Source organism: Apus apus, chromosome 4 (assembly GCF_020740795.1).
Source record: "Apus apus isolate bApuApu2 chromosome 4, bApuApu2.pri.cur, whole genome shotgun sequence".
Classification (NCBI taxonomy): domain Eukaryota; kingdom Metazoa; phylum Chordata; class Aves; order Apodiformes; family Apodidae; genus Apus; species Apus apus.
The window spans coordinates 62,154,376-62,179,794 of record NC_067285.1 but is presented as its reverse complement, the minus strand read 5'-3'; the positions used below and the strand labels follow the sequence as shown (position 1 = coordinate 62,179,794).

Here is a 25,419-nt window from a genome sequence, read left to right as displayed (position 1 = left end):
CACCCCGTCAGATCAGGGTAGAGTTCCCCTGTCGCACAGAACTCTGAGAGTGCAGAAAATGTGTTTCCATCCTGTGCTGGAATAAAGCGGATTCCCCCTTCCCTTCCCCCACGCTTTTGTGGAAAACAACAAAGTGCGAGCAACCCAAGCAGAATAGCCAATAGCTGGCTGAAGGGGGCTTTTCCAGGGATGTAACAAATACAGGGTCAGGTGCCTTCCTTGAATGCCGGGCTGTGCACCGGGCAGCCGGCCGTGCCCGCGGCCGGAGCCGGCTGCCTTCGGGCGGGACAGGTGTATCTCGGCCAAAGCGGGTTTCCGCGTGGATGAGTCGATACCTTCCTTCTTCCTCCTCCCGCTAATCCCGTGTTTGTTCATGGAAGGTTCCCAGCAAAATCTGGTCGCTACGCAGTGCTGGGGAGCTCTCCGAAAAAGGAAAAGGGGCTGGGGACCCCCTGCCCCTTCACCCTCCCAAAAATTCCCTAGTGCAGGCAAGTTTGAAGACTCTGGGTTTCAGCATCTGAGCGGCAGGGGGTGTCAGCGACAGCCCCTTCGCTGGGGAACGGCTCGGTAACACCGGGAGGCCTGCCCGGGCCGGGCCTGGCGGTGGGGCTGCGGGGCGGCTCCCGGGGAGGGTTCGGGGCCGGGCTGCGGGTGCAGCAGAGCCCTCGCTATCCCGCCGGACGAGCCGCCTCACCCTCCCCTCGCGGCGGGGCGGCTGAGCCGTTATGTGGTCGGAGGGGAGCGGGGGCTGCGGGCCTGGCCGACGCGATCCCGACAGACGCTGCAGCGGGCGGGGAGGGCCCCGGCCGAGACCCCGCGTATCCCGGAGGAGCTGCGCTTCCCGGCGCAGCTCGCGCGGCTTTCCCAGGCCCGCGGCGGGCAGCGCGCGCGCGCGCAGAGGCGGGGCGGGGCCCCGCAGCAACCGCCACCTCCGGCGGCGCGGGGGCTGCGCGGAGCGGCCGCCGCTGCTGCTCTGGCCCTGCCTGCGGAGCGCGGCAGCGCCGGGGTGAGTCACTCGTGGGCGGTGGAGCGGGCGGGGGTGTGTGTGTGTCAGGGAATGAATGATGTCAGGGAGCGCGGCGGCTGCCCCCGCGCTGCCCCCGCGCCCGCCCCGCGCTGCCCCCGCCGCCGCGGCTCTGCCGAGGTAGCGCTGCGGGCAGCGGGCTCGGGAAGGTGTCGCCGCCGCTGACGCCCTGAAAGCCAGTCCAGGAAGGAGAAGAGTCTGAGGCTGCGAGAGCAGAAAATCGCAGGGGAAGGTAGAGATTGTGGCAAACTTTCTAGCTGCTTCTGCGTGCTGCTCCCTCCGTGGTGGGAGTGTCTGGCCATCAGGAGCTGCCAAGCCCCAGCCTCGGAGCCCCGGGGCTCCCAGAAAGACTTCCAGTTGCCTTTAGAGGAGGAACTGCCGGCAGCGCGAGCTTTCGCGTGTGCACGCTAGTCGGTAAGTTGGGCACGGCGCAGGTGGATGGAAAGCAGGGTGTACCGCAGGTAGGCACCTGGGAGAACCTCCTTCAGGGCAGACCTTTATATGTGACCTGGGCAGAGACTGGGAAAAGCAGTCTTGCAGTCTCTTCCATTCCTAGAGCATGCGTTTTACCTGGGAAATCATCTTAATTTTACTCTTGAAGAGGCCCGTCTAGTTAGGGAGGGCACCTGCTGTTTTGAGTTCCCTTGCAGATACCTGATGTGTGGAACATACTTACTTTGCTAGTAAAATTTTGTGTTCTTGAGGTGGGCAACGTGTACGTGCCACTTAGCGCGGTGCCACACACCTGCTTGGAGGAGAGGGAACTCCAAAATGCCTGATTTCGGCTCAGGAAGACAAAGGATGACTGTAAGGATTGTCGTGGTGCTGTAAAGGTGTGTTGCTGTGGCGTTTGTTTGGTGTCTGTTGTTGCTGTGTGTCTGCTCCGTTGAAACCAGCCTTGGGCTTCCTGACGTGCTGCTGAGCTAAACTTCTTGACTTGGAGGCAGAGTACATTTCTATTAATGTTGCGTGGTTTCTGGCTTAAATTTAACTCAAAATTCCCGTGAGAAGTAGTTAATGCATAATCTTCTAGTAGGATAATGAAATTCCTAGAATACAATGTAGACTAGCTGTTGTTTGGTTTAATCCATTTCTTACATTTTTTATGAAGACCCTAGAAAGTCAAACATCTATCCTCAAACCACTTAACAGCTGTCAATTTATTCGCAGTTAACTATACAGGTGAATGGTTCTTTGCAAGTATTGGCATAAAGCAAGCAGGTGCAAAGCATTTCCTGACATCGCGGGTCTTACAGAAGTTTTGTCAAGCTTCACTTCAAGTGCCATTTATTAAACAGTTTGCCTAAAAACCAAACTTCTTTTAAGATTATATTTAATGTAGTTGCTTCTGCGTATTATTATTTGACAGATTTTTGGAGGCTGTCTTAGATACTTTCTCTCTATGAAACCGATAACATTTTTTTAATTTTAACCGAACTTAAATGATTGAGGGCTTAATTTACTGGAAAGGTTGCTTGCTTCTGTATTTTCTTAGGATTTACATTGCTTTTCACTATAAACTTAAAATCCTTGTCTGATTTCAGAAACATACTTGTGTCTCTGTCCTTCAGAAAAATATTGAAGTGTACCCTGGGCAATATGTGCAGTCACAAGGGGTATTTAGACAAAGCTAGAGAGGAAAAAAAATAGATTAAATTAAATTGTAAGGTGATGACAATAGTGTGTAGATAAAGGCCCCTAATGGGACTGATTTCAGTACTGCTCTTGAGGTAAACTTACACAATTGAAAGAAGAAAATTTGAAGAGAGCAAAGAGTTTTTTCCTACTTTTAGGTTGGTAATCTGAATCTAGAATGACTTTACCTCTGAATTTTAAATATTGAGCCATGATTGGCATGTTGATGACCATTTATTTTTCTGGATCATAGCTGGCTTGAGATACTAATATTTTAAGACCAAAAAATGAAAGGGCTTAACAATCCTGTTTTCACAAACTAGCTTTCTTCTGAATTAAAACCTTAATGTTCCAAGTAGACATCAGAAGTATTGTATCCTGGGTGCAGTATTATGAAAAATGTAAGATTTCCTTATCAATTAAAAAAGATGCAACAGAACAAAAACCTGAAGATATACTTCCCTGTCTCTGGCAGAGCTGAATAAGAGACTTTGTCTCAAGTATTTTTAATTCTGAAAAACAAATAATTTTTATTTGTATTAGTGTATCACATAAGATTATGAAGATGGGAAAGCAGTGTATTGATTTTTAAGGATTAATGAAACCATATGGAAACAAGTGATGGATTTAAAAAATTAGTAGTTTTTCTAAGGATCAGGGAATGAAAAACAACACTTGAAGAAACGGCTCATTACTGTTAAGTTTTTTGGTATAGAAATGGACTTTGAAAATGCAGGTCTTTGTAATAAAATTGCATACATCTTCTGTTTACATTTTTCTCTAATTTTTATGGGCTTTTGACCTACTATGTTCTTTGATAATGTTTATGGGGAGTGGACAGTACAGATGCTGTGACATTTCATTTAATATGGGTATGGTATTGCAGGAGTCCAAACAGATGCTGGGAAGATTAATGTAACACTAGGTCCAGTGTCTTCAGAGATCTGTCTGCTGGGACAATTGTTTGTACCATGGACACCACTGTCCCCGAAGATGCTGCAGACACTAAGAATGTCAGGCATTGAGGCACCACTGTCCCAACAGATGCAGAAGATCTTAAGAGCTGCTGTTGGAAAGTTTTATGTAACACAAGAAGCACTGTCTTGTCCATTCTGCAGTTAAGAATTTGAAAGATAATTCTTAACTACACAGAACCTGACTGTTTTAGTGAGGCTCTAGAACTTTAATAACCACAAATGTCTCCTATACAAGGACACTTGCTTATTTTATCACTGTTTCTCTTTCCCAGAATAACTCGTGTGGAGATACGTGTAATACAAAGAATAAAGTACTTCTCACTAGTAGAGTTGGTTTTGGAAGCCTACCTTGTAGTTATCAATACGAATTTTAATAGGAATAAACTGTATGCTAAAACTTAATCAGCTTCTGGAAAACTTGTTTCTTAGCCCTTAGCTAACGTATATCTGTAATACAAGGGGACTACTGTGCCTTGAGGTCAAGCTTGTGGTTGCGGAGTAAAACTTCCTGCTTTACTCTGTGTTGAGTCCCTTTCAAAATATGAAGTATCAAGTGTGGGTCCTCTTGTTATTTGAAGTCTGACAGCATTAAAAAATACTGAAGACTAGTCTTGTATAGATGAAGAAATTAAAATAGTTTGTCAGAGTATCTGAAGCTGGTGAGTTAATTGAAAATAGAATGGTTCTTAATAAAAGTGTTCAGGTCTGAATCCTCAAAGAAAATAATTCCTTATTAGTCAGGAAAACTTTATTGCATTCACTCTGACAACACAGTTTAATAGTAAAAAAAAAGCGTACATATTCAATATTTAATTATTGAATTTTCAAGATAATATACTTTTTCTCAGATGTGTAACCCTGGAAAAGGAGAACATCCTGTTCACTTCAAAGTACCTGAGCAAAAAAGCAGGTGGCTGACATTCACTTACCTTACCAAGTTTATGCTGATTAACATGCAATTGCCATGTTTAAGTTTCAAAGACATCCCACTTATTCTTTATAAACTGTGTAAACAAAACCTAAGTTGCTGCTAGTGGAACTGTGAGGCTTCCAAAGGGTAAACTTTGCTGTGTCACAAAGTGATGTCTTGCTATACCTGGCTTTTAGACTTAATTTCTTGCTGCTCCCTTCTTTAGTCTTCTGTTCCTTTTTCCTTAAATATTCAGATCTCCTTAGGCTGAACCTTACTGAAATCTTCCGCAATGTAGTGAGCTTCACACTAAGCTTTGCAGTCAGTGTTTTATCTGTCTGTGGTTATTGATGCAAAGTGTAGTAGAGTTGTATACCTGTTCTTCCTTGAGGAAAGGATCTGAGCCCCTTGAGTGCAGCACTGAGTATTTTGGAAGGTTGCATCAGCTTAACTTGAGTGATGTGCACTGAACGAATGCAGAGCATTTATGGACACTTCTGCTTAAGAATGGCTGAATTTAAAATAAATTCATTCAGAATTATCTTTGATCTAGCAGTAATCTGGAATCTGAAATGGAGCGTGTAGAGTTAAATTCCGTTTCTTAGGTAAGATGTGAGTATATAGTGGCTGAAACTGAATAGAAAACATTCAGGTATAAATGGTGATTAAATGTGTATCTTCAATTACAGTAATGTGACTTTGATGGTGAAAGAGAGAGACATCATGAAAGAAATCAAACAAAGCAAGCAGAACAAAACTAGGAAGCAAAATACACTTAAGATGTTCAGTCTAATCCCCCATCTGACAATTTACAAACTGCCTGCAGCAGTTTGTAATCGCTGGTTTTCAAACTCCCAAGGCAGTTGATAATCATGTTCTTAGTGAAATACGATGTTTCAGAGGCAGGTCTCTGTGTTACTTGTCATAAAGCAGCATGTCTTATGCTAGTTATAGACCTTTTATCCATTTGGGAGAGATCTTTTTGCCTAGTGTCTCTGATATCTTAGGCCCAGGTCAGTCTTGCTACTGTCATAAGTTCAAATGCTACAAGAGTGAAGCTTAAATTACTAATAGGGGTTAAATCATACTAGTATGTTTATTCAGTTTTCATCTTTTTGCAAGTCCTGACAGCAAAGTGTCACTGAACTAGCAATATTTACTGGAGTTTGCATTTGCAGAGTGTGATACGAGGTTTTTTATTCTGTTTAATTGCAGATCTCTGGTGTTCTAATACTACAGCTTAAATTTCGTTGGCTAGTTTGTTTTTTCTTTTTAAAGTCTTGGTGGGAGTTTGTAAAGCTATCAGAGTGCAGGAATCTGTCCAGCCTGAAAGAATAAGCCTCTGGCAGAGCCTGTCTAGAACATGGATCTCATAAGACCTAGCTTAAGTCCCTAAACAAAAGGCTTTCCTTTACTTATGTGTTATGACAAGTCTTCTGGCGTGTGATACCTCCTCAATATATTTTTTAATTGAATATTTGCTTTTGTGAAAGTCCTTTATTAAGAAGTCACCTGCTCTCACCGGTCGCTTTGTGGTTTTTTTTCGTGTTAAAATGTTGCCTTTTCTTAGTTTTTCTCATTTTAGAGCTTTTATTCTGCTTATCTTCCTAAGATTTTAAGCTGTTGTATGATGAGTGCTGAATGACTTCTCACAATTAGTTTCAGTTATGTGAAATGTACATAACAGTGACAAAATATTTACTTATGCACACACCCAAGTTCCTGCTCATGTTCACGCTAGTGCTGGTTGGTTAGTGGAGCACACCTAAATAAGGAGATTGTCTCCTTATTTGACATAATTTGCTAAAGAGAAACAGCAGTGGAGGTCATGCCTCATAGTTGTTAATTCTGTTTTTCATGCAAAGGGCACAATATAATCCTATAGCTTGTTGATAGTTCTAATACATTTCTACAGTAATTACAGCTCATCTGTTTTTTTTTTTGTACTTCCCCCACATCAGCCTTGTAAATGGGTAACAGCAGTTTCTCTTTGTAGATGCTTTATGAGGGTGACAAATACCACTGCCCATGTTTTGGTTTAAGACTGAACACAGACTGTATTGAAGCAAACTGTTCCTATCACTCCTGCTACCTCAAAAGGACATTTTAAAAACTGGAATGCTGTTTTACTGTCTTAACAGTGCTAAAAACCACACTTAATGTAGAATTCCATAATTTCATCCTTCACTGGTTATTCTGATTCAAATTTATGTATTAGAATTTCAATATAAACTTGAAAGTATTTAAACTGAAATTTTGAAAGTGATTTTTTTGTTTTTTATATAATGTTGAGATAAATTAATTGCTAGGGATGTACTTTGAATTAGTTCATACTTACTAGTTAAGGAAGTAACTTAGTTTTTGTTTGCTTACCTGTTGTTTCATGAGTGTAGAGAAACTATCGGTATGTTGTAGCTTAAGAAGTTAACTCATTACTTTTAATTCCTGTGTATTAGGAGCCTGATTAAATTCCTACCCAAGTTTGTGTTTTTTCTTATTTTTATAATACAGTACTAATCTGTATGGATACTATATAAGAGTTATTTACAGTGTTCTATTCTGAAATATGGACTGGTCTTCATTTGATTTCACTCTGATTTTATATACCAATAGGAGTGTGTGACTTCACAAGAGTTCGTTTGTGTCTTCTGGCATACCACCTTGGTCCTGGAGAGGCTGGTGAGCACAAAACTTGGCTCTACTTAAGTAACAAGGCCAGCTTAAGGCACTTGCTGAACCACAGTTATTGAAGTATAGGTGTTAATTTTGTGTTTTCACATACCTGTTCTGTTTCACTGACTATGTATATTTTGCACTTACATATAGGGAGTCATTTTGCAATTTTCTGAAAAAAAACCCAAGCAAAAAGCCCCAACTCTGATTGATGTGGAAAATGTGCCAGAAAGTTAATAGTGGTCTTTCAAAGTGAAGTTGTCTCCTTCTGGCCTGTGAGAAAGAGGTTTGACTGAAATGGTTTGAAGCCTGTATTAACTATTAAAAGTAATCATGCACTAAAGCCCAACTCTTTTCAGTGCTTTTGTTTTCCTAGAAATGTGTTAACTTCTGTGATGGACTTCAGTCTTGAGAGGAAGGGCTGTGGCATCCTGTTTGGCTCTGGAATAAGAAGTATTAAAGGCATCGCTCCTCCTAAGGAGCCATGGTGAACTTGGAAGTTAATATGGAGAGTTGAGTGGTGTGGGTTTAAACTTCTGTCTGCTGCAGTGATTGTATCCTGAGTTTGCAGATTCTATTTAAAATGTCATCTTTGCAGTGTTTAACACCATGAAATAGAATACTACACATGCTATATAGCTGAATGGCAAGCTCTTGCCTCGGAGGACAGCTTATTTTTTTTGTTGTTTTTGTTTTGCTGGTAACCATGGTCATTAGCTACCTCTATGCAGTTTTAAAAAAACCTTTAAAAAATTGGCAAAGCTATTTGTGTGTCGAGTGGAGTAGGAGTAATATGTCTGTCTATGGTAAAAGTCAGTTGTGCTGACTTTTAAAATTTAGAAAAATGTATTAAATGCATCTCAGCTGACCAACCATAGGACAGGGCAGAATGCCTGTCAAATATCAAAGCTAAAGTAGATGGGCTAAACAAGTTTTCAGCTTTAAGAAAAATCTAAATAATTGCACTTTTTGCTCTAAAAGTACTTTTCATTAATACGTACTGTTTCTTTTTCTAAAAGTACAATTCTACAGATTATGGACAGTTTACGCTTTTCTGTGTACAGTGTTATCTAGTCATTGGTCAGCCTGAACAAGATAAGTAGCTGCCCTAGTTATATTCTGCAGGATAAATGTTCCTATAAACAGTTACTGTGTTTTTCTTTGTTTTTTTCCTTAATTTGGATTTACAGAAAGTTTAAAATAAACTCTTAAGCATTATAGGGTTTGGATTAAAGTAGTTCTCTCTCTTACATTTGTGGAGTTCAATACCAAATGACTGAAATTAAAATACCTGGAGTGTAGAGAAAAGTTGCAGGAAAGTAGGAACTTGTTATGCTGTGCCATGTTTTAAGGGCAAAACCAAGAACTATGTTATTTTACCTTACCCACAAGGTTATTTTGATTGTGCATGCATTACTTTCTTTCTATTCTGCCACTGCATCCTGTTGTAGTGAAATTGGACATAAAGCTTTTAGCACTGCAGGCCTTTCTAGAACGTGTTTAAGGCAACACCGTTTAGTCCAAATTTGACTGTGATGCATGTAATAGGCAGAAAAAGTTGTTGGTTATCAAAGTTTGTATTTCAGTTATAAGGGCAGCTACAAAAGGAGTGTTGGTACTTAGGCCTCACATAATTTGCTCAAAGAATTGGTATCCATATCTTGATTAATATTCTGTAACACCATAATGAAAATGCTTACTCCAGCTTCCATGTTTTTTATTACTCAGTAGGTGTTATACTGATACTACATAGCTTATTTTTTGGTCATGCATTGCTGCGAATGGAACATGGAAAGTCTACTTACATATACATTTATAGTGATAAATTCTATAGTGTTTTCAATTAGAATCAGGTTACAAGCCTTTCTCCTTTCATCAAAAGGCTTTAAACTGCAGGACACAGTATTTTTGTTGCTATTTGTAGTGCAACTCAATGGAGTAAAAAACTTTTTTAGTGAACAGCAAATGTATTGTTATTTAGGATTACTTTTTTGTCTTGTTGCTATTATGACCATTTTACAACACTGTTTCCACACATCTCCTCTCCTGTTTTTGAGTCCCACAGGTATAGTTCACATTGAGTTCAGATTGAGTTAAGGAGGAAAGGCAGACTCTGCTTCTTTTTTTTTGTTTTCTTTTGTGCTACTGCTCTGTCACTTACTGATTTCAGGTATGTGAGTTGGAAATATGTGTACATCTAGAAAACCTCTCCACTTTCTTAGTTTAGAATTTCTTGGCCATTGTTTGAACTATGAAGTGACTGCTGCTTTTTTCTCTCCTAAATCTCGCCATCTTCGGCACAAACTTGTTATGAACAAAATGTTAGACTTAATCTGAGGCAAGAGATTGAAATTCTTCACCTGAAGCAAGCCTTTCTGGGGAGCTGAAGGCACATAGGCCAGATATACTCACAAATGGGCCTGTATCTTAGCTCAAGAGGACCTTCTTCCTGAAGAAATCAAGGCATCAAAACTGGTGAATCAGTTTTTGCCTAATGTTTAATGTACAGTCTGATGTAATTTAAGTCTAGCCTTGTCTGAGATGACCTATTTTGTCTATCTTTACCACTTAACCAGGTGGCATCTATAGAGTGATTGCCCATGTTTGCAAGTAATCAAGCTATATTTCAAATAGTTTATTCTCGACCAAATCTGCATGTTGGTAAATGTCAAACAACATATGCCTCTTGCCTAACAGTACAGAATGGAGTTACTACTGTACAGCAAGTATGTAGGTGTGAGAGCATCCTCTTCTCTTATGTTATTCTTCCTCCTGTATGTGTGATGAAAATCGTTTGCATAGTTAAACTGAATAGTAACTTGTTCCCTATTCTTTGTTTGATTTGATTTTTTTTAATTAATTGTCTGCTGTGAGGCCTGCACTTTGTCTCAAAAGCTGAGTTAGTGGAAACACCAGTTCTTGCTAGAAAGTGTCTCAATATATGTTTGTGAATATTCAGTATTCTGGTATCTGAACACAGTTAAATTTTATTGTGAATTCTGACCATAAACACTTCAGGTGACTGCCCTGAAGGATTCCTTGCAGAATAAGAGATCACAGTTTTTTGTCATCAAAAAAAGGCTTGTGCTGCTCCCCCATAGAAGTGGAGTTGAATAGGTTTCAATTCTGTCCAAATGTGTTTCCTAAATCTTACTGTCAGACATGAGGAAACTTTGGAAAGCTGAGAGCCTTCTCTGGGTAGTCCTTTTTAGACTAGGATACTTAGTTACCCTGTTGGAATTGAACTATTTCAGAGTTGAAGATATAATGCTTTAGCATTGCCATCCTAGGAATGTTGGAAGAAATGTTTTGGAAGATGTCTTGACTCAAAAATGCAACACTCCTTTTCTGCTTATGACCCACACATCTGAGTATTCAATACATAAGGCAGCTCACAACGTGCATTATCTTAAAAGGAAATCAGATTTGCTCAGAGACTGGATTGTAATTTTTGAGCTGACTTCTTTCCCTGTTGTTGCTGTAATGCTTAACACTACTGTGTAGAAAACCTGTTTCTTGGGTGTTCTTTGTCTTGAGTGAAGTACTGAATGATGGGAACTCATCTGGGAAGTTCTAAGAAGGGATAACATATCTGCTGTAGGGCATAGATCCTGCTTTCTGAAGGATTAAAAGTACAATATTCTAGCTCAGTTTGTATCTTAAGCCAGAGCATTTGGCATTCCCTGTGGTGTAAAGACTTTTTCAACAGTTTCTTTAATTTTTTTCATATGTGCATAGTATTAAAAGAGCTTCTGATTATTAAAAACGAACAAAAAAAACCCCACAGAAAAAGACTCTCTGCATTAAAAGTAGAAGTATTAGAAGAAAAAATAAATTCTCTGTGACTTCAGAGACATTCCTGCTGTTTCGTTTTTGGGGTTTTTTTTTTAGACAAAATCATAATCCAAACCAACAAAAAACATGCAATACACTGGTAACTTGTGATCCTTTATCTTTGTTTGTACAGATACACAATAGAGGTAATTCTGTTGTAACTCTACTTCATGCAGTTAAGTAAAATTAACAGTGACCTGTAATATGTGTTAAAATTGCATGGCCTAGACTGTGCATGAACTAACTCTATCACTGCTGCACTGAGGGGAGTGGAGCTGCTTAACAGGGGGTGGAATTTACTAGTATTCCAGCGTACCTTCTGCTTCCAGCTAAATAAGATGCCCTTGCCCTTCTGGGTGGCAGCTTGTATTGCAAGTCCTGAACCAGGACCTTTATCTTGTCTTGATAAAGCAGTTGTAAGAGATCACATTGTTTGGGATTAGTGTAGTATGTTTCAGGCTATTTTCTTGGCCTGCCCCAGCTGTCATTAATATCTTTGTACCACTTGGATAATAGCATTGTAGCCTAATGTACATGAATCTTCTGTTTGCTTCCTGCTTGGTTTGCATTAGTCTAGAAGGCTTTTGTCTCTCTCCATTGCAGTCCTGTAAGCACTCCTGTGAAGGTGTTTCTTATTGTACAATGTCTGTCATGCAAGACAGTTGGTATTAACATTTAATATTGTCCTTGTCATGTTGTGAAGTCAAGTGTTATCCTCTGTGCTTCAGTTATTCATCTATGAAATTGTGAAGTTATGTACTTTTTGAAGTAGTGATTATCAAGTGAAATTGGCATGGTTAACCTTCTAGATTATGTCCGTATAAGACTTCCTTTCATGCCCTTTGCTGTCTCTCTAGAATAGAAGTGTGTTCTTAAGGTAGTATTGGCAGTGCTGATAGCTGGATGCACTGTCCTGCTCCTGGCAAGGAGAGGATTGTAAAGAGCAGAGGTATGTGCAGAGGCTCTGTGAAATGGCCATGCTGGAATAGCTGATTTTAGGAGAGATTCTGGAAGCCCTTGTGCTGGTCTGTCTTTAGGTAGATGTTTACCTTAACAGGTGGCCTGAATTGCTGTAGTACTGTGTTAATGAAAACTCTTGAAATCCAAGCCACTACGGTGTCCAGCTTTCAAGTTCTGCTCTAGGCAATAATTCCCTCAAATTATGTCAATTTGCCCTAAAGTTAGAAGGTCCCTTCTGAAGCCAGTATGTGAACATCCAAATCTCTTTTGGTGTAACTAGCAGTTTTGAAGATTTGTGCAACAGCAGAGAAGAAATAGAAATATGTAATCAGATGTCCTTCTTCATGAGAAGACACTAGTTGTTAGACCAGAATAACTGTATTTACTGTGCCCTAATTTTGCTGAGTTCTGTGTTCTTTAAAAAAAAATGCTTGCACTATTTTCAGTTGAACACTTGATTCTTTCCTTAGCCTTATTTAACTGATCACATGGAGTTGATTCACCACTTATTTACTGTGCACCATGGTTACTTAGCACACATTCACATTAGTGGTCTTGGTCTAGAGTCTAGAGAAGAGGCTAACATTATTCTTTTAAACACTTTTATCGTCTGCAGTTCTGCTGCAATGTGTTTTGGGGGAACAGTTTATTACATTTGTCATCTTGTAGTTAGTCTTTCCACATTTCAGTTATTTCACATTTCCACTTTCACATCTCTTTCCTTTCCTCCTTGAGATGTCTGGCTGGACATGGGATAAGAATGCTTTAAAGTGCTTTTTGAGTAGGTTTTAATAAAATGCTTTCTATTTAGAAAAAAGTTATAGAGCTTTAGCACCTTGCATGAAAATGTGACCAAGAACTATGTAATATATTTGAAAATAACTTTTTCCACATGTCTTTTCTGAAACATCTTATTTGATCATACATTCTTTTCTCCCCTCCTCCACCCCACCCTCCAAAAAATATTTTAAAATCTCGTTACCTAGACTTGGCTTCCAGCTTGTCTTTCTTTCCTGTGGAAATACTTGAAATGTAAAGTGATAGTAGTGTTACTGTTAAAGTATTTAAGAACAGAAATGGAAAATAATATTCAGATGCGTGACACTGCCACTGATACAAATGCAATTTAGCAGATAGTTTGATGGCCAGCTTGTATTTCCACCTCACATTCATGCTTGACTAGTTCGAATGATCATTTATTTTCCTATACTTACAAAGGTAAGAGGTTCAGTGATGTCTCCCTCCTTTGGGCATAACAGGTGGCTTATGGAGTGGAACTTACTACCTGAGGTATGTGGTACAGTGTATTATAGAAGCATTCTGTGTGTATTCAGAGTAACTTCAGTATTTTCACAACAGATTTTACCAGTTGGTAGGATCAGATCAGTATAAATCCAGTGGTTAGATTAGTATTTTAATTTGTACCTGTTTAGTCACACTGTGTGTGCATGGACAAGATGTGGATGTGACAAAGCAATTCCCTAGTGCCACAACGAGATAATCTAGTGATGGCTTTTCTAAGAGCAATGCTAAACATGGTACTTGGCTGTTTTCTTTCAGGAATAGTTTTAATCTTGAAGTTTTAGTAAATGGAGATTTGGGATGAGCATCACCAACTTTGTTCTTTAAAAACTTTCTGAATAACTTGGCTCTTTAAATCCTTTTTAAAAGCTTTAACAAAGCAATAAACTTCTGAAGTTTTTAGTTAAGAAGGGGAAGGAAAACATGCAAGGATTGTGGTTGGTAAAAGCATCTATGCTGAGCCTCATGAGAGGCTTGGCAGAAAAAGGTTTGTTTTCTGTGGTGGTGTTCAGTGAAGGGTTGCTACATGGTAGAGGATAGAAAATATTTATTACAAAAGGTGGGGATTAATGGAGAGGTTTAAATTAGTTTGGAGAGGTTTAGTTAAATACTGAGGTAAATAGTAGCTCTGTGAGGGGCAGCAAAAACACATTAATAGTATTCTTGGCCTCTTCTTGCCTGTAGGGTGAAGCTCAAATAGAGATAGAAAAATATTTGGGAGAAGTATCAGAATCTGGGTGATATTTGTAATTATTTGCTACTACTGTCACACTGTTGCCATCCTCTTGAAACTATTTGTCAATGATACCCAGCATTGTGGGGAGAGAGTGTGACAGGCAGGAGAAGAAGTAATTCTAAGGAAGTGTGTGTTCTCTTCATCAGTCTGTGGCAGAAACAAAAAAGGCAGTGCTGAAGTGTAGAGGAGTTAAGTGTTTAGTATTTAAAGCTAAACAGTGTCTTCTTCCCTGACTAATTAAATAATATAAAAAGGATATGATTTTTTTCTTGTCAGCATAATGTGGAAAGTATTTTCCTCTATTAATAGAAAACTTTTAGCTAATGGAATACTTGAACAAACTTAAGGAAGAGCATGGGACTGCATTGGGAGCTAAGGCTGTGATGACTTCTTAAAAGAGTTTTAACTGTGTAGTGCTTTAGCTTGATGGGTAGAATTTCGGTGAATAACCTGGTTACCTACAGGAAACCTGATATAATTTTGGTTGTTGCAAACTGCAAGCTCAAATATTATGAAAGGATTCTCTGCTGCTGTTATAATCCCCTACATAAACATCTCTGTGGATTGATCATGGTAGTCACTGAAATTGCTCAGTAATCTTAATTTCTCGATGTTGGAATTAAACTTACCTGGTTTTGAATCTGGAAGTATGGCATGAAAAGCTGAAAAAAAAAAAAAGTGAGAGGGGGAACAAACATTCAGTATGTGAAATGGATGTAAATTTGGGTGTCAGGGCCTGTGAACAAACAGCTTAAAAAAGGGGTCTGAGTATTTCCATCTCGCTTTTACTGAGAGTGTCGGTTGTGATGCAAGAGCCTTATGCTGTTGCTACTTGGTGGTAGGTGGGGTTAAGTAGTTGTGGCAAGGAAATAAAAGGAAGATAAAAATAAGGAGCAGATCATGTTTCATCATCAGTTTCAGCTAATCTGTGTGTTTATCATCAGTGTGTTGTTAGTGTGCTGTATCATTCCTCTTAGGTAACATCCATGAAGCTTTCCAGGCAGCTACATCAGAGTTGAGCAAGCTGAAAGCTATCTAGGGGTTTTCTAGGGGAGAGAGGAGAAGGTATTCTGTTACTCTCTCCTGATTTGTTATATAGCGTGTAGCGTGCTAGATGTCTAGTGTTGGCACAGAGGGTAAGAGGTAGATCAGGATACATATACAGGGTACCCTAAGATAAGGGGATGAGAAGGAGATATTAGTGTTTCTGAAAAGGGATGTTTTCATTGCTTTGAGCCTCTGAACACAGCAGGTGTTGCTTCTTTGTAGAGATCCATAATTTGTCATGTACCGGTTAAACTGAGGGATGTGTGAGACTAGTTTATAGTATGATACTGATCAGTTTTAGATAAGCCCTGTCCCAAGAATTCAAGTGCTGTTTTTCTGCAACTACTGGATGAGAATTACAGTTAGTGGTTGTCTCTAATGCCGTGTGTCTTGCAAAGACCAATGTCTGTATTGGTCCTTTATTAAATGTGAGTCATGAGGTGTGAACCTCTGTGAAAACCTCAGTGCTAAAATAGCTTTTATTTGGGTTGTACAACTTGTGCATGTGCTCCTTATTACCTGCTAATGTTGTAAAAAATAGTCTACAGATTTAAGCAATTATTGTCCTCTCATTTTAAACTTCTAAGAAGAGGGTTCTTATTGCTGCAGGAAATATTCAAGAATGTTCACACTCTTATTTTGGAGTTTGCACTGCTACTTTTTGGGGTAGCACTGGGGAAATTTTTGACAGGCATTTTCATAGTAATTACTCAAGTATTTTTAGGCTGTATCACTGATAAATTTACTCGAAGTATGTGACTTCCTCTTCTAGCTGCCTGATGGTTGATAAGTTGTAACAGTCACTTTGAAGGACATATTAGTCATTGTGATTCCTCACCACCCTGTACTGAAACTGGTGACTAATCTCTGGGTCTGGCTTTCTATTATGAAGAGCAAACTTTACTCTCAGTAACTAGGTGGAGGATTTCATAAAACAGTCTGAAACATTTCTGTCTTCTGTGCTGCCCCCCCACACCCCACAGCCAGAAATCTGCAGCTTTTGTGTGAGCTAGAAAGGATGTGAGGCATCAGATGTGCTGTTAGGCTCTTAAAAAATCATTAAACCTTGCTGACTCTTTGAAAAGAATCTTGCTTTGGATAGTGGTTCTTCAACAGTGTCTGCAAAGCTATTGCAGAGTTAAAGCAATTAGCTGTGAGAAGCCTGAGGGACTCAGACAGTAAACTACATAAAATCCTCATTATTTACAAGTCTCTTTTGGCACTCTTTTGGAATTATTTTGCCTGATAAGACTGAGGTAGTACAGTGACTTCCACTCTACAGTGTTTATAATAGCCACTTTTAATGAATGGAAAAAAAGATGTAAGCCAAACGTTTCTTTGCAATGGTACAAAATCTGCAGTGATAGAGCACCTTTTTGCCTTTGTTCAAAAGCAGCTGATTCAGAGCTTAAGTATCAGTTCAGGTTAGCAGACTTTTCTGCCCAGATCTGAAATACTGAAACAGGCTCATCTTGGAGAGGACGGATTAAGTAGGAAGAAGGCTTAATCTCATTTTTCTGGAGTGAAGAAGTTGTGAAGGAGTCTTTAGCCTCTGGGGAAAAGGTCATAATTTCTTTTGGCTCTGTTGAAAAGGGATTTGGCAATGTGCATTGGCAGTGAAAGCAGATAAAGCTACCCCAGCTATATTTAATAGAGGTGTAGCCAGTGTTTAGAGGGAAGTGATTATTCCTCTCTGCTCAGAACTTCTTACAAGTGTCTAGAATACTGTCTGGTTTGGGGTCCTTGATTTGGGGTCCAGGGTTTTCTGGTTAAACTTATAAACTGGAAGCAAGCCTAGCAGAGAAGTCATCAGAGTGGTCTGGAGACTGGAGCACAGGTCCTGTGAAGGGAAACTGGGGCATGTGGGTTGCTGCAGCCTGAAGAAAAGGCTGCTCAAGGGGAGCTACTAGCAGCCTCTTTGTTCCTGCAGGGAGAGTCATCAGGAACATCGGGGCTGGGCTCTTCACAGTGACGGGAGGATGAGACACCAGGGATGTAATTTGCAATAAGAAGTAGTTACAGGAAAAAATAAAAAAACCCCAAACACTGTGGAAACTACTATGCAGCAGAGCAGGCTGCCTGGAGAGGTTGTGTATCTTTGGAGGTGTTAAAGGTACAGCTGGATGAAGAACTGAGCAATTTAATCTGTCATAGCTGATTCTGGCCCGAGGCCTGTAGTCTTCCTGAGGTATCTTCCAACCTGAATTATTCTGTTAAGGCTTCTGATTTTACAGATATGATTCTGACCATTCTCAAAACCTTTTTATTTTAGGAAAGACTGTTAACATATAAAAAACCCCTGTCTTTGTTTATGCCTTATGCACGTTAGAAATATGATCCTCTGGAGTCCGGGAACCAAGCAGTTGAAGAGTTTGAAGATGCCTTCACATGATTAAGGCAAGCCTACTTAGCAGTGTTAAGAATGATAAGAGCTCAAAGATACTTTTTTGTTTGTTTAGGTAGTCACTGGGGTCCTGCTGAAGAAACAGAATTCTACAGAACTGGTAAAATTTGGATTGTACAAATAGATAACCAGTAACCTTGAAGCTTTTACTCTCTATATGGGTAAGAGTTGAGATTTGGTCCTTAAAAGACAGCTTCTGTTTGTACATTAGTAAACTTAAATGAGAGAATTGCAAAATCACTTTCTCAAGAGGTAGAAGGAGTGTCTGCTCTATTTCTACTACTGAAAATAATTTTATACAGGGTAAATAGTTAATGCTTTTTATAAAAGTTGAAACTTATTACCAGTAACAATGTGTTGATTATCTCAGTTCTTAGAGCATTTGAATAAACAGTACTTCTGTAATACAGCTTTATCTTACTTGCGCTTTAGCATCACATGAGCAAGAATAGGCAAGCAGCCTATTGGAGAATGTAGATAAACGTGCAACTTTTAGATAAAGGCAATTCACTTAGCAGATGTATTATATATTGCAATCATAAACATTGTATAGGTGAAAGATGATCCCAGTTCCGAAAGTATTTTTTTACTGTGGGGAAACAGAAATTATAATCAAACCTATTAAACTCAGTCCTGCTTCTGCATACCTGAATATACTTAACTCACATCTGGTTTAGCAGTTGTTTTGTTTGGTAGGTCAGGTTGGGAACAAGGGACTGAAAGCTTCAAGCAGAGTGTTGTTTTTTTTTTCCTCCAGAGTTGCTACTTTCTTTGAGAATATGGAAGAAACAGGTTGAAAAAGTGCTATAAAGGAAAGCCTTTCTGTTCTTATAGATCACTGATCAAATGAAATATAGCACCTTGAACTATCAGTGTAAACAAAGGTTTGACCACAGTATGCACTTTGCTTGAAATAATCTTGATGACCCATCAGAAGTGGTAGATCAATATGACTTAGAATCCATTTTAAAGTACCAGGAAGGAACACAACTTCTTCCTGCACATCTCTAGGTGTAATTGCTTTGCTTAAAAGTTAGTATAAAAACCCGAGTGCCACTCTAAGATTAGGTTTTTAGATTATTGTTCATCTGTAGGTCAGGTGTTCTTTGATCTCGTAAGGTTTACTTGGATATCATGAAATATATTTTACTTGTGTTTCTAGTGGTGTCAGGTTGTTGTGGGGAAGAGAGAGAAGTAACTACAGTTGCTACTTCCTGTAATTCTCTCTGTTCTTCAGTAAATGCATAATTCTAAAAATGCTTCAAGGGCACAGGATATAAAATGTGTCAAGTTTTGATAGCTGATCTACATCAGGGACTTCTTTGTATAACATGGTGTTGAGAAGAAAAGTCTTGACTTAGTAGGTGAGTGCTAAGTAGACTGGTGTTCGAAAACTTAAGCAATTAGACAGGTTCAGATTTTTGTTTTGTGCTGTCACTTAAGCATTCTGTTGTATGCTTATCATTAGTAGCCAGAGGGAATAGAAGAATGTGTGTAAGAAGAGGACTTGTGTAAGTTGAAAAGGTGTTCTACTACAGGTTTAGGTAACATTATTGCTTTTGCAGCTGCTCTAAAATAATATTCTTAGTTGTAGGAAGCATCAGTGACTGCTGGATTAAACATCCTCTTCTTAGTCAAGCAGAGTTTACAGTCGGATTAGTAAGAGGGAGAAAAAGCATCTGAAATCACCACCTGTTTTCTTGTGGTGTTGTTTTGGGGAGATAGTCTTGTTCAGGTATTGTGTGTGTTTCAGTTTTCATATGCTTGATTAAGGATTTAGAAAAGTTCAAGCGATGACAGTGGATTTCAGAAACAATGCTAAGAGGTTTATTTAGAAATGCTTCTTGACTGTTTAAGTATTTGTATGAATCTTGCATATTTGTGATTTGAACCTTTACCTCTTCTCTCTTTCAGTAGTAAGAGAAGCAGCTAGGAAATCAGTGGGATTTATTGACCGGGTTGAATTTCTGCCCTCTCTGGGAGGGGAGAGAGAGGGACCAAAACACAAACACCCAACTTTCCAGGCTGTGACAGGTTTTTCCTTAAGCAGAGTTGAGTGCTGTATGGTTAGGGAGACTAGCAGCTCTACTTTCCATCATGATGAAGTAATTGTACATATAGCATGGCAAATTGTGGCAGCCTGTGTTGGCATGCAGAGACTTGAGGTAGTGGTAGTGTTGAACTTCTCTTAGAGGTACAATTAAAAAAGATAATTATAATTTGCTGATAGTGAACACTTAGTCTGTGCTAATTCTACTTTTGCCATAGGAACTGAACAGAGTAGTAGGAATAAGTACATCACAATTATGATAAGTGATTTCACAGAACTCTATAAAGACAAGGGCTGAAAATGGCCTTTGTTTCCACTTGGGCAGTCAGTTCTGTAGAGGTGAACTGCATTATTTTTCTCTTTGTAGAAAGTGTTGTTACAAAATATATGCTCTTACCTAATTTTTTATCTAATCGACAAATGCAGCCTGAAACAAATCCTGTGCAAGAATAATTCTTGCTATTTGTTCCTCTTAGAAATGTCTAAATAGATTTATTTTTTTAAGTAACTAAAGGCCAAAACAAAGATCCATTTGTAGCCCATTCTACATATAGGTTGCCATAATTGAGAATCTAATTAAGAGGTGTATTTCTCAGTTCTCTGAAACTTCAGACATGAAGTGGGTACTACAATAGCTATGTAGACACATTTTTTACAGTTTTGGTTGAAATACTCACTTAGTATTTCACAAGAAAATTTAGTGGAGCTATCCACTGAGTAGATTTATAGATTAATATAAATTATTTTATGCCTTGCAAAATCAAAACCTGTAGTGCACCTCTGTTTTCTGTCCTGTCACCTGGACTAGAAAGATTACCTGATTTCTACGGATAAGCAGCATTAATAACTGTAGCAACCCTTGGGCCAAAAAGGTACTTTGTATAGAATACCCCATGAGCAATAAAATTCAATATTGCTGCAAACGTGGATTAGTTCTAATTCTGAAAACTGATAAAACAAGGGCTGTCATGATTATTAAAGTCTCCAGATCTTGTCCTTAAAAAAAATAAATTAAAAATTGCTACTAGTTCCTGAACCTACAAGAGGTTTATCAAGGTACTCAGTAGGAATTTACTTGAGATAGGTGATGACAGTGAAATAATTCTAGTTTGCCTTTTGACTATACATGTAAATAGACTTGGATGGGACTTAGAATAAGTATTTTAAAGACATTTGTTCAATGTCACATTACTAGTTCTGAAGGTGCTCACTATCTTGTTTTGGATTTTTTGCAGATGTTGCAGCTCTAGAGGAAACAAAGATTCGTCTTCACAACTTGCTTTTCACTATCTGAATGCTGAAAGGAGAATGAACACATTTTAGAATTTTACAGGAATCAAATAATCTAGGAACAAGAACATTGCCAAGAGTAGCAGACTTCAGAAAGCCCAGAAACTGGTCAGTGATAAACCCGCTTTGGCCATACGTTTTGGGAATGAGTACCATTGAGACAGCAAAGCTTGAAGAGCATATGGAGGGTCAAAGCAATGACACTTCTAATGGCTACTCACGACCTACTCTCTCAGTCAGTGAAGAGAACAAAAATGGCACTAGCAAACCAAAGGGGTTGCCTAATGGCTTGCGAAAAACAGCAAAGAAATATCCTGATTACATCCAGATTGCTATGCCTGCAGAGTCTAGGAACAAATTTCCTCTGGAGTGGTGGAAAACAGGCGTTGCCTTCGTCTATGCTCTCTTCAACTTGATTCTAACAACTGTCATGATCACTGTGGTCCATGAGAGAGTACCTCCAAAGGAACTAAGCCCTCCCTTGCCTGACAAGTTTTTTGATTACATAGATCGTGTGACATGGGCTTTTTCTGTATCAGAAATAAATGGAATGATACTAGTTGGGTTATGGATATTCCAGTGGTTGTTTCTTAGGTACAAGTAAGTAGCTAAACATTTTTTTCTCTCTGCTGTATCTTTTCAGAAGGTAGTTTCCCTCATTCACTGTGGATAGAAGAGGTCTTATGGTAGTATCTGTAGCAGTGTTGTAGAATAGGGCTGGCAGGAAAATGACACATGACTTCTTTAGAAAATTTTCCAGTGTCCATTCTGGATACAGAAACACAGGTTTCTTCTGCTTATATTCAGTAATGACTTTTAAAATCTGAATCTTTGACACCTGTGTTGTACTAATAAAATTCTGAAATTAGGCTTTTCATGGGGTGCTTAGTGAATGAATATTCACGATGGCAATGAATAATGATGTTTAAAAAAAGTCCTCCAAATTTGAGGAGGAACCCACTGTCCTCTAATCTAGACTAGAAGCTTTTTCCTTTGTTTTCAATTGCTTAAACTATATATATTTAAGTCAAGTAGTTGAAACTAAAAAGAGAGACACTGAGTCAAGGAAAACTATGCCTGACTGCACACCTAAGTTAGACTGATGCCACGTTGAAGTGGTTAGATAGCTTTGGTGGGAGCTTTGTGGTATTTATGTACTATTATTAGCTAGCAAGATTTAAACCTGAAGAAAGGCTTTTTAGTATTAATTTAGAGAAGAGTGTGGGGAAGTGCATGGGATGAAGTTGCTCTTTAGTTCTAGAGATTTAGCTGTATGATGGATGCTAGAGCCTATAAGTGTTACATGTATATCCTGCATGTGAACTTTGTACTCCATCTTTTTCCATCCTTCCCTTTCAGATCAATAGTGGGGCGCAGGTTCTTTTTCATAATAGGAACTTTGTATCTCTACCGCTGTATTACTATGTACGTTACCACCCTACCTGTGCCTGGAATGCATTTTCAGTGTGCACCAAAGGTAAGAGCCATTGCTTTAGAATTCTTGCCTTAGTCTCTGCCTGAGACCTTGTGGCTCATTACAGCAAATATAAGATAATGTTCCAGGTGTTATTAAATAACACAAATTACTTTCAGTTGATGTCTTCAGAAATGTAGATAGTGATAAACCATGTTATGTGATACAGAAAGAGCCTCAAGCTGTTGCTGCAGTTAAGTACTTCACTTTAAAGCATCTTATGTTGACGTATTGCTGCTACTGAATTGGTAAACTTGCTTCTGACACTCAAGCTAATAATTCTGCTACTGCAGCAATATTTTTTCCTACATGATGGGATACCTAAGGTGAATATTGTAATTCATAGACTTATAGGCAAGCTTGTGCTGCAGTGTTGTTTTAAGGAAACAGTGTTGTCATACATTTTGTCCTGTTTCTCGCACTGTTTTGTCAAGAGCTGTCAAAATATCTGAAGATAGCTCCCTGTCCCCCCTTCCAGTCTGTAAAGCATATATAAATGTCACTAAAACAAGTTCACTATTTAAATTCGCTGATACATGTAGAAACATGCACATGCTGATATTCCTACAAGAGTATTATTAAAAAGCTTGTGGCAGTGTAAGTTAGGTGGTGATACAAAGGAATGCTGTTACTGCCATTTTAGGTTACTAATAAAAAGTTGTTGACATAAGATTGCCTTGGAACAGTTTGTGTTGGCTGCACTGAAAGAACAGTGCACTTGAGAGACTAAGAAACAGTTTGGTTGTGAACTGACAAGATAAGAATTTTGAAACCTAAAAATATTGCCAATTTGCTTGAGATAAATTTGTCACTTCTTGTGTAGGATTTCATCAGTCTTGAGGTACAGAATCATGTCTGTTCAGTCTTGTTCTTTCACATGGAAACAACTTAGGAAGATACTGGATTAACTACTTTTCTTAAGAATTAGTATCTATTTGAAAAAGCTTTATTTATGTATCACTATTCTAAAGATTCAACTATCTTGCTCTAGTAGCTTGGGGAATGATTTTTGTGTGTATTGATGAATGGGGAGGGCTAAGGAGAGGAAAACTTAAGTGTTGCTGCTAAAGTGCATTTTGCTAGCATTAAAACAGCATTAATTACTTTAACTCTGGAAAAACTTGATAGCTCTTCTGGATTTCTTTTTTTGTCCCACGTGAATATTTTTCTGATTATGAAAGGTTCAGCTGCCCCTTAATCTTGTTTGGTTTTGTTTTCTAGAGTTAATCTTTAAACAGCTAGGTGAAACTGAGTGTTTGCATAGTATCTGTGAGAAATCAAAAGCTGATCCTAATGCATGTTTTAAAAAAAATCCTCTAAATCTGAGTAAGGCCTGACTGAATTTGTAATCAAATGTAAAATTTAATGAGTTGGAGGCTTTTGTTCTGTAGAAACACTGCTCGGCCCTGAATAAAATGGCAGAAGGGTGTATGCAAGGTTGTACTTTATTGTAACAGCTTTTGAATGGGTTTTATCCATTCAGTCAATGGCTATCAAGAGACACCTGATCTTAAAAATGTTTAATGCTTACTTTTCTAGTATTTTCTGCATCCTGCTCTCATCCAATGCTTATTTTAAAATAGCCTGGGAAAGCATAGACAACATGCTAGTGTTATCAAGCTGATCTTTAGCACCTGTCAACTTCGAAGTGCATGCTTATTTGCTTAAGAATATGTGAAAGAAAGCCAGAGAAAATGAAGATAATTTGTGTCCTTTTCTCTTGTTTCCTTGAATCCATGTATTTTTGGGCAAGAAGTCTGCTCAGGTCACTTATGTTGTATCTCAGACTTCTTTGTACTTTTTTTCCTGGTGTTGTAGTTGAATGGAGATTCTCAGGCCAAGGTTCAGAGGATCCTGCGGCTGATTTCTGGTGGTGGTCTATCCATAACTGGATCACACATCCTATGTGGAGACTTCCTGTTTAGTGGTCACACTGTGGTATTAACGCTGATCTACCTGTTCATCAAAGAGTGTAAGTGATAGTATTTAAATTTTCTTGCTCAGATCTGTTGTACTGCGAGAACATACGATAAAAGTGCATGTAAAAACTGTCACTTTCCAGAAGTTACTGGCCAGCTGTACACAGACTGAATGTGTATGGCTTTGAAATACAACATGTGACTTTGATTGCTGAGTGAAAATGGAACGTAGGTGTAGTATAAGTGGTGTGAGCTTTAAGGACTTAATGTGACTGGACACGTTGCTCTTACGTTTCTATAGAGTGTTTACCGGTTGATTGAAGCAAGCTAGCTTTTCCTTAGATATTGAGGAATTGTTGTGGCTTGAGCACAGTGCCACTGCACTGCTTGTACTACATCCAAAAGCTATGTTACTGCTTTCAAGTGTGCTCTACATCAGTTACTCCAAACAATGGAAAGTCGATCCATACTCCTTGGATGTTTTCTGCTAGTGTCTCTGACTTATACTTCTTGAAGGTGATAAGAATTTGGCAAGCACACTGAAGATACAGTTGGGGTTATGGTTTCCCCCTTTGCCCCCTTTGCCTTTACTTTGCTGTGGGGCATGAGGGGGGAAAAAAATAAAATTGTGTTGCACACATAGCATCAGTCGAAACTTTGGAGAACAGAGTGCCAGCTTTTAAGTCTGTATGGTAAGCAATGCTTCTACCCTGGGAACTTGGCCACTCCTGAATGCATAGTGGGGAGTTCCCTTTCCAGTTCACATGTTTGGAATTGGAATCTTCTCTGCTACTGTTGTGTCTCAAACTATGCAAATGCTTCCTTGGGTCTTGAGAATATGTAATTCTCACTGAAACAAAGATGAGACTAGTCAGCATCAGCTGAATGCCTTCCTTTTATGAAAATGTTGAGGGAAGTGTTGCAGTAATACATTCAGCCTTAAACAAAAAACCTTACATAAAAGCACCTGTTTAATATGACAAACTTCAATGCTGTGGATGGGAGGTAATCTTCTTCAAACAGTGATTTAAGATGCTTATTATAGTCTGCTGATTCCTAGGCCCAGGTTCTTAATGTAAAGTGAGTGTTACTGGGGGAATGGCATGTGTAACTCATCAAAATTACCACAACAGTATTAGGAAAATAGCCTAATAGTAAATTTGTTGTTTGCCTTGTTTTGTATA

At 39.0% G+C, this 25,419-nt stretch overlaps 1 protein-coding gene across 5 annotated transcripts in view; it reads left to right on the top strand.

Annotated features, from left to right (window-relative positions):
* The first annotated feature begins 918 nt into the window (after positions 1–918).
* Positions 919–25,419, top strand: part of SGMS2 (sphingomyelin synthase 2) — a 37,907-nt gene continuing 13,406 nt past the window's right edge. The window contains exons 1-5 of one of the 5 annotated variants that reach the window (XM_051616882.1): positions 941–1,006; positions 17,558–17,663; positions 20,788–20,950; positions 22,202–22,319; positions 24,135–24,288. In XM_051616882.1, coding sequence (XP_051472842.1) covers positions 22,266–22,319; positions 24,135–24,288 — 208 coding nt within the window. In that variant the 5' untranslated portion in view covers positions 941–1,006; positions 17,558–17,663; positions 20,788–20,950; positions 22,202–22,265. Of the gene's footprint in view, positions 1,007–1,232; positions 1,439–17,557; positions 17,664–20,787; positions 21,443–22,201; positions 22,320–24,134; positions 24,289–25,419 lie in introns of those variants that run through there. The other 4 variants (XM_051616877.1, XM_051616878.1, XM_051616879.1 and 1 more) reach the window with 4 other exon arrangements.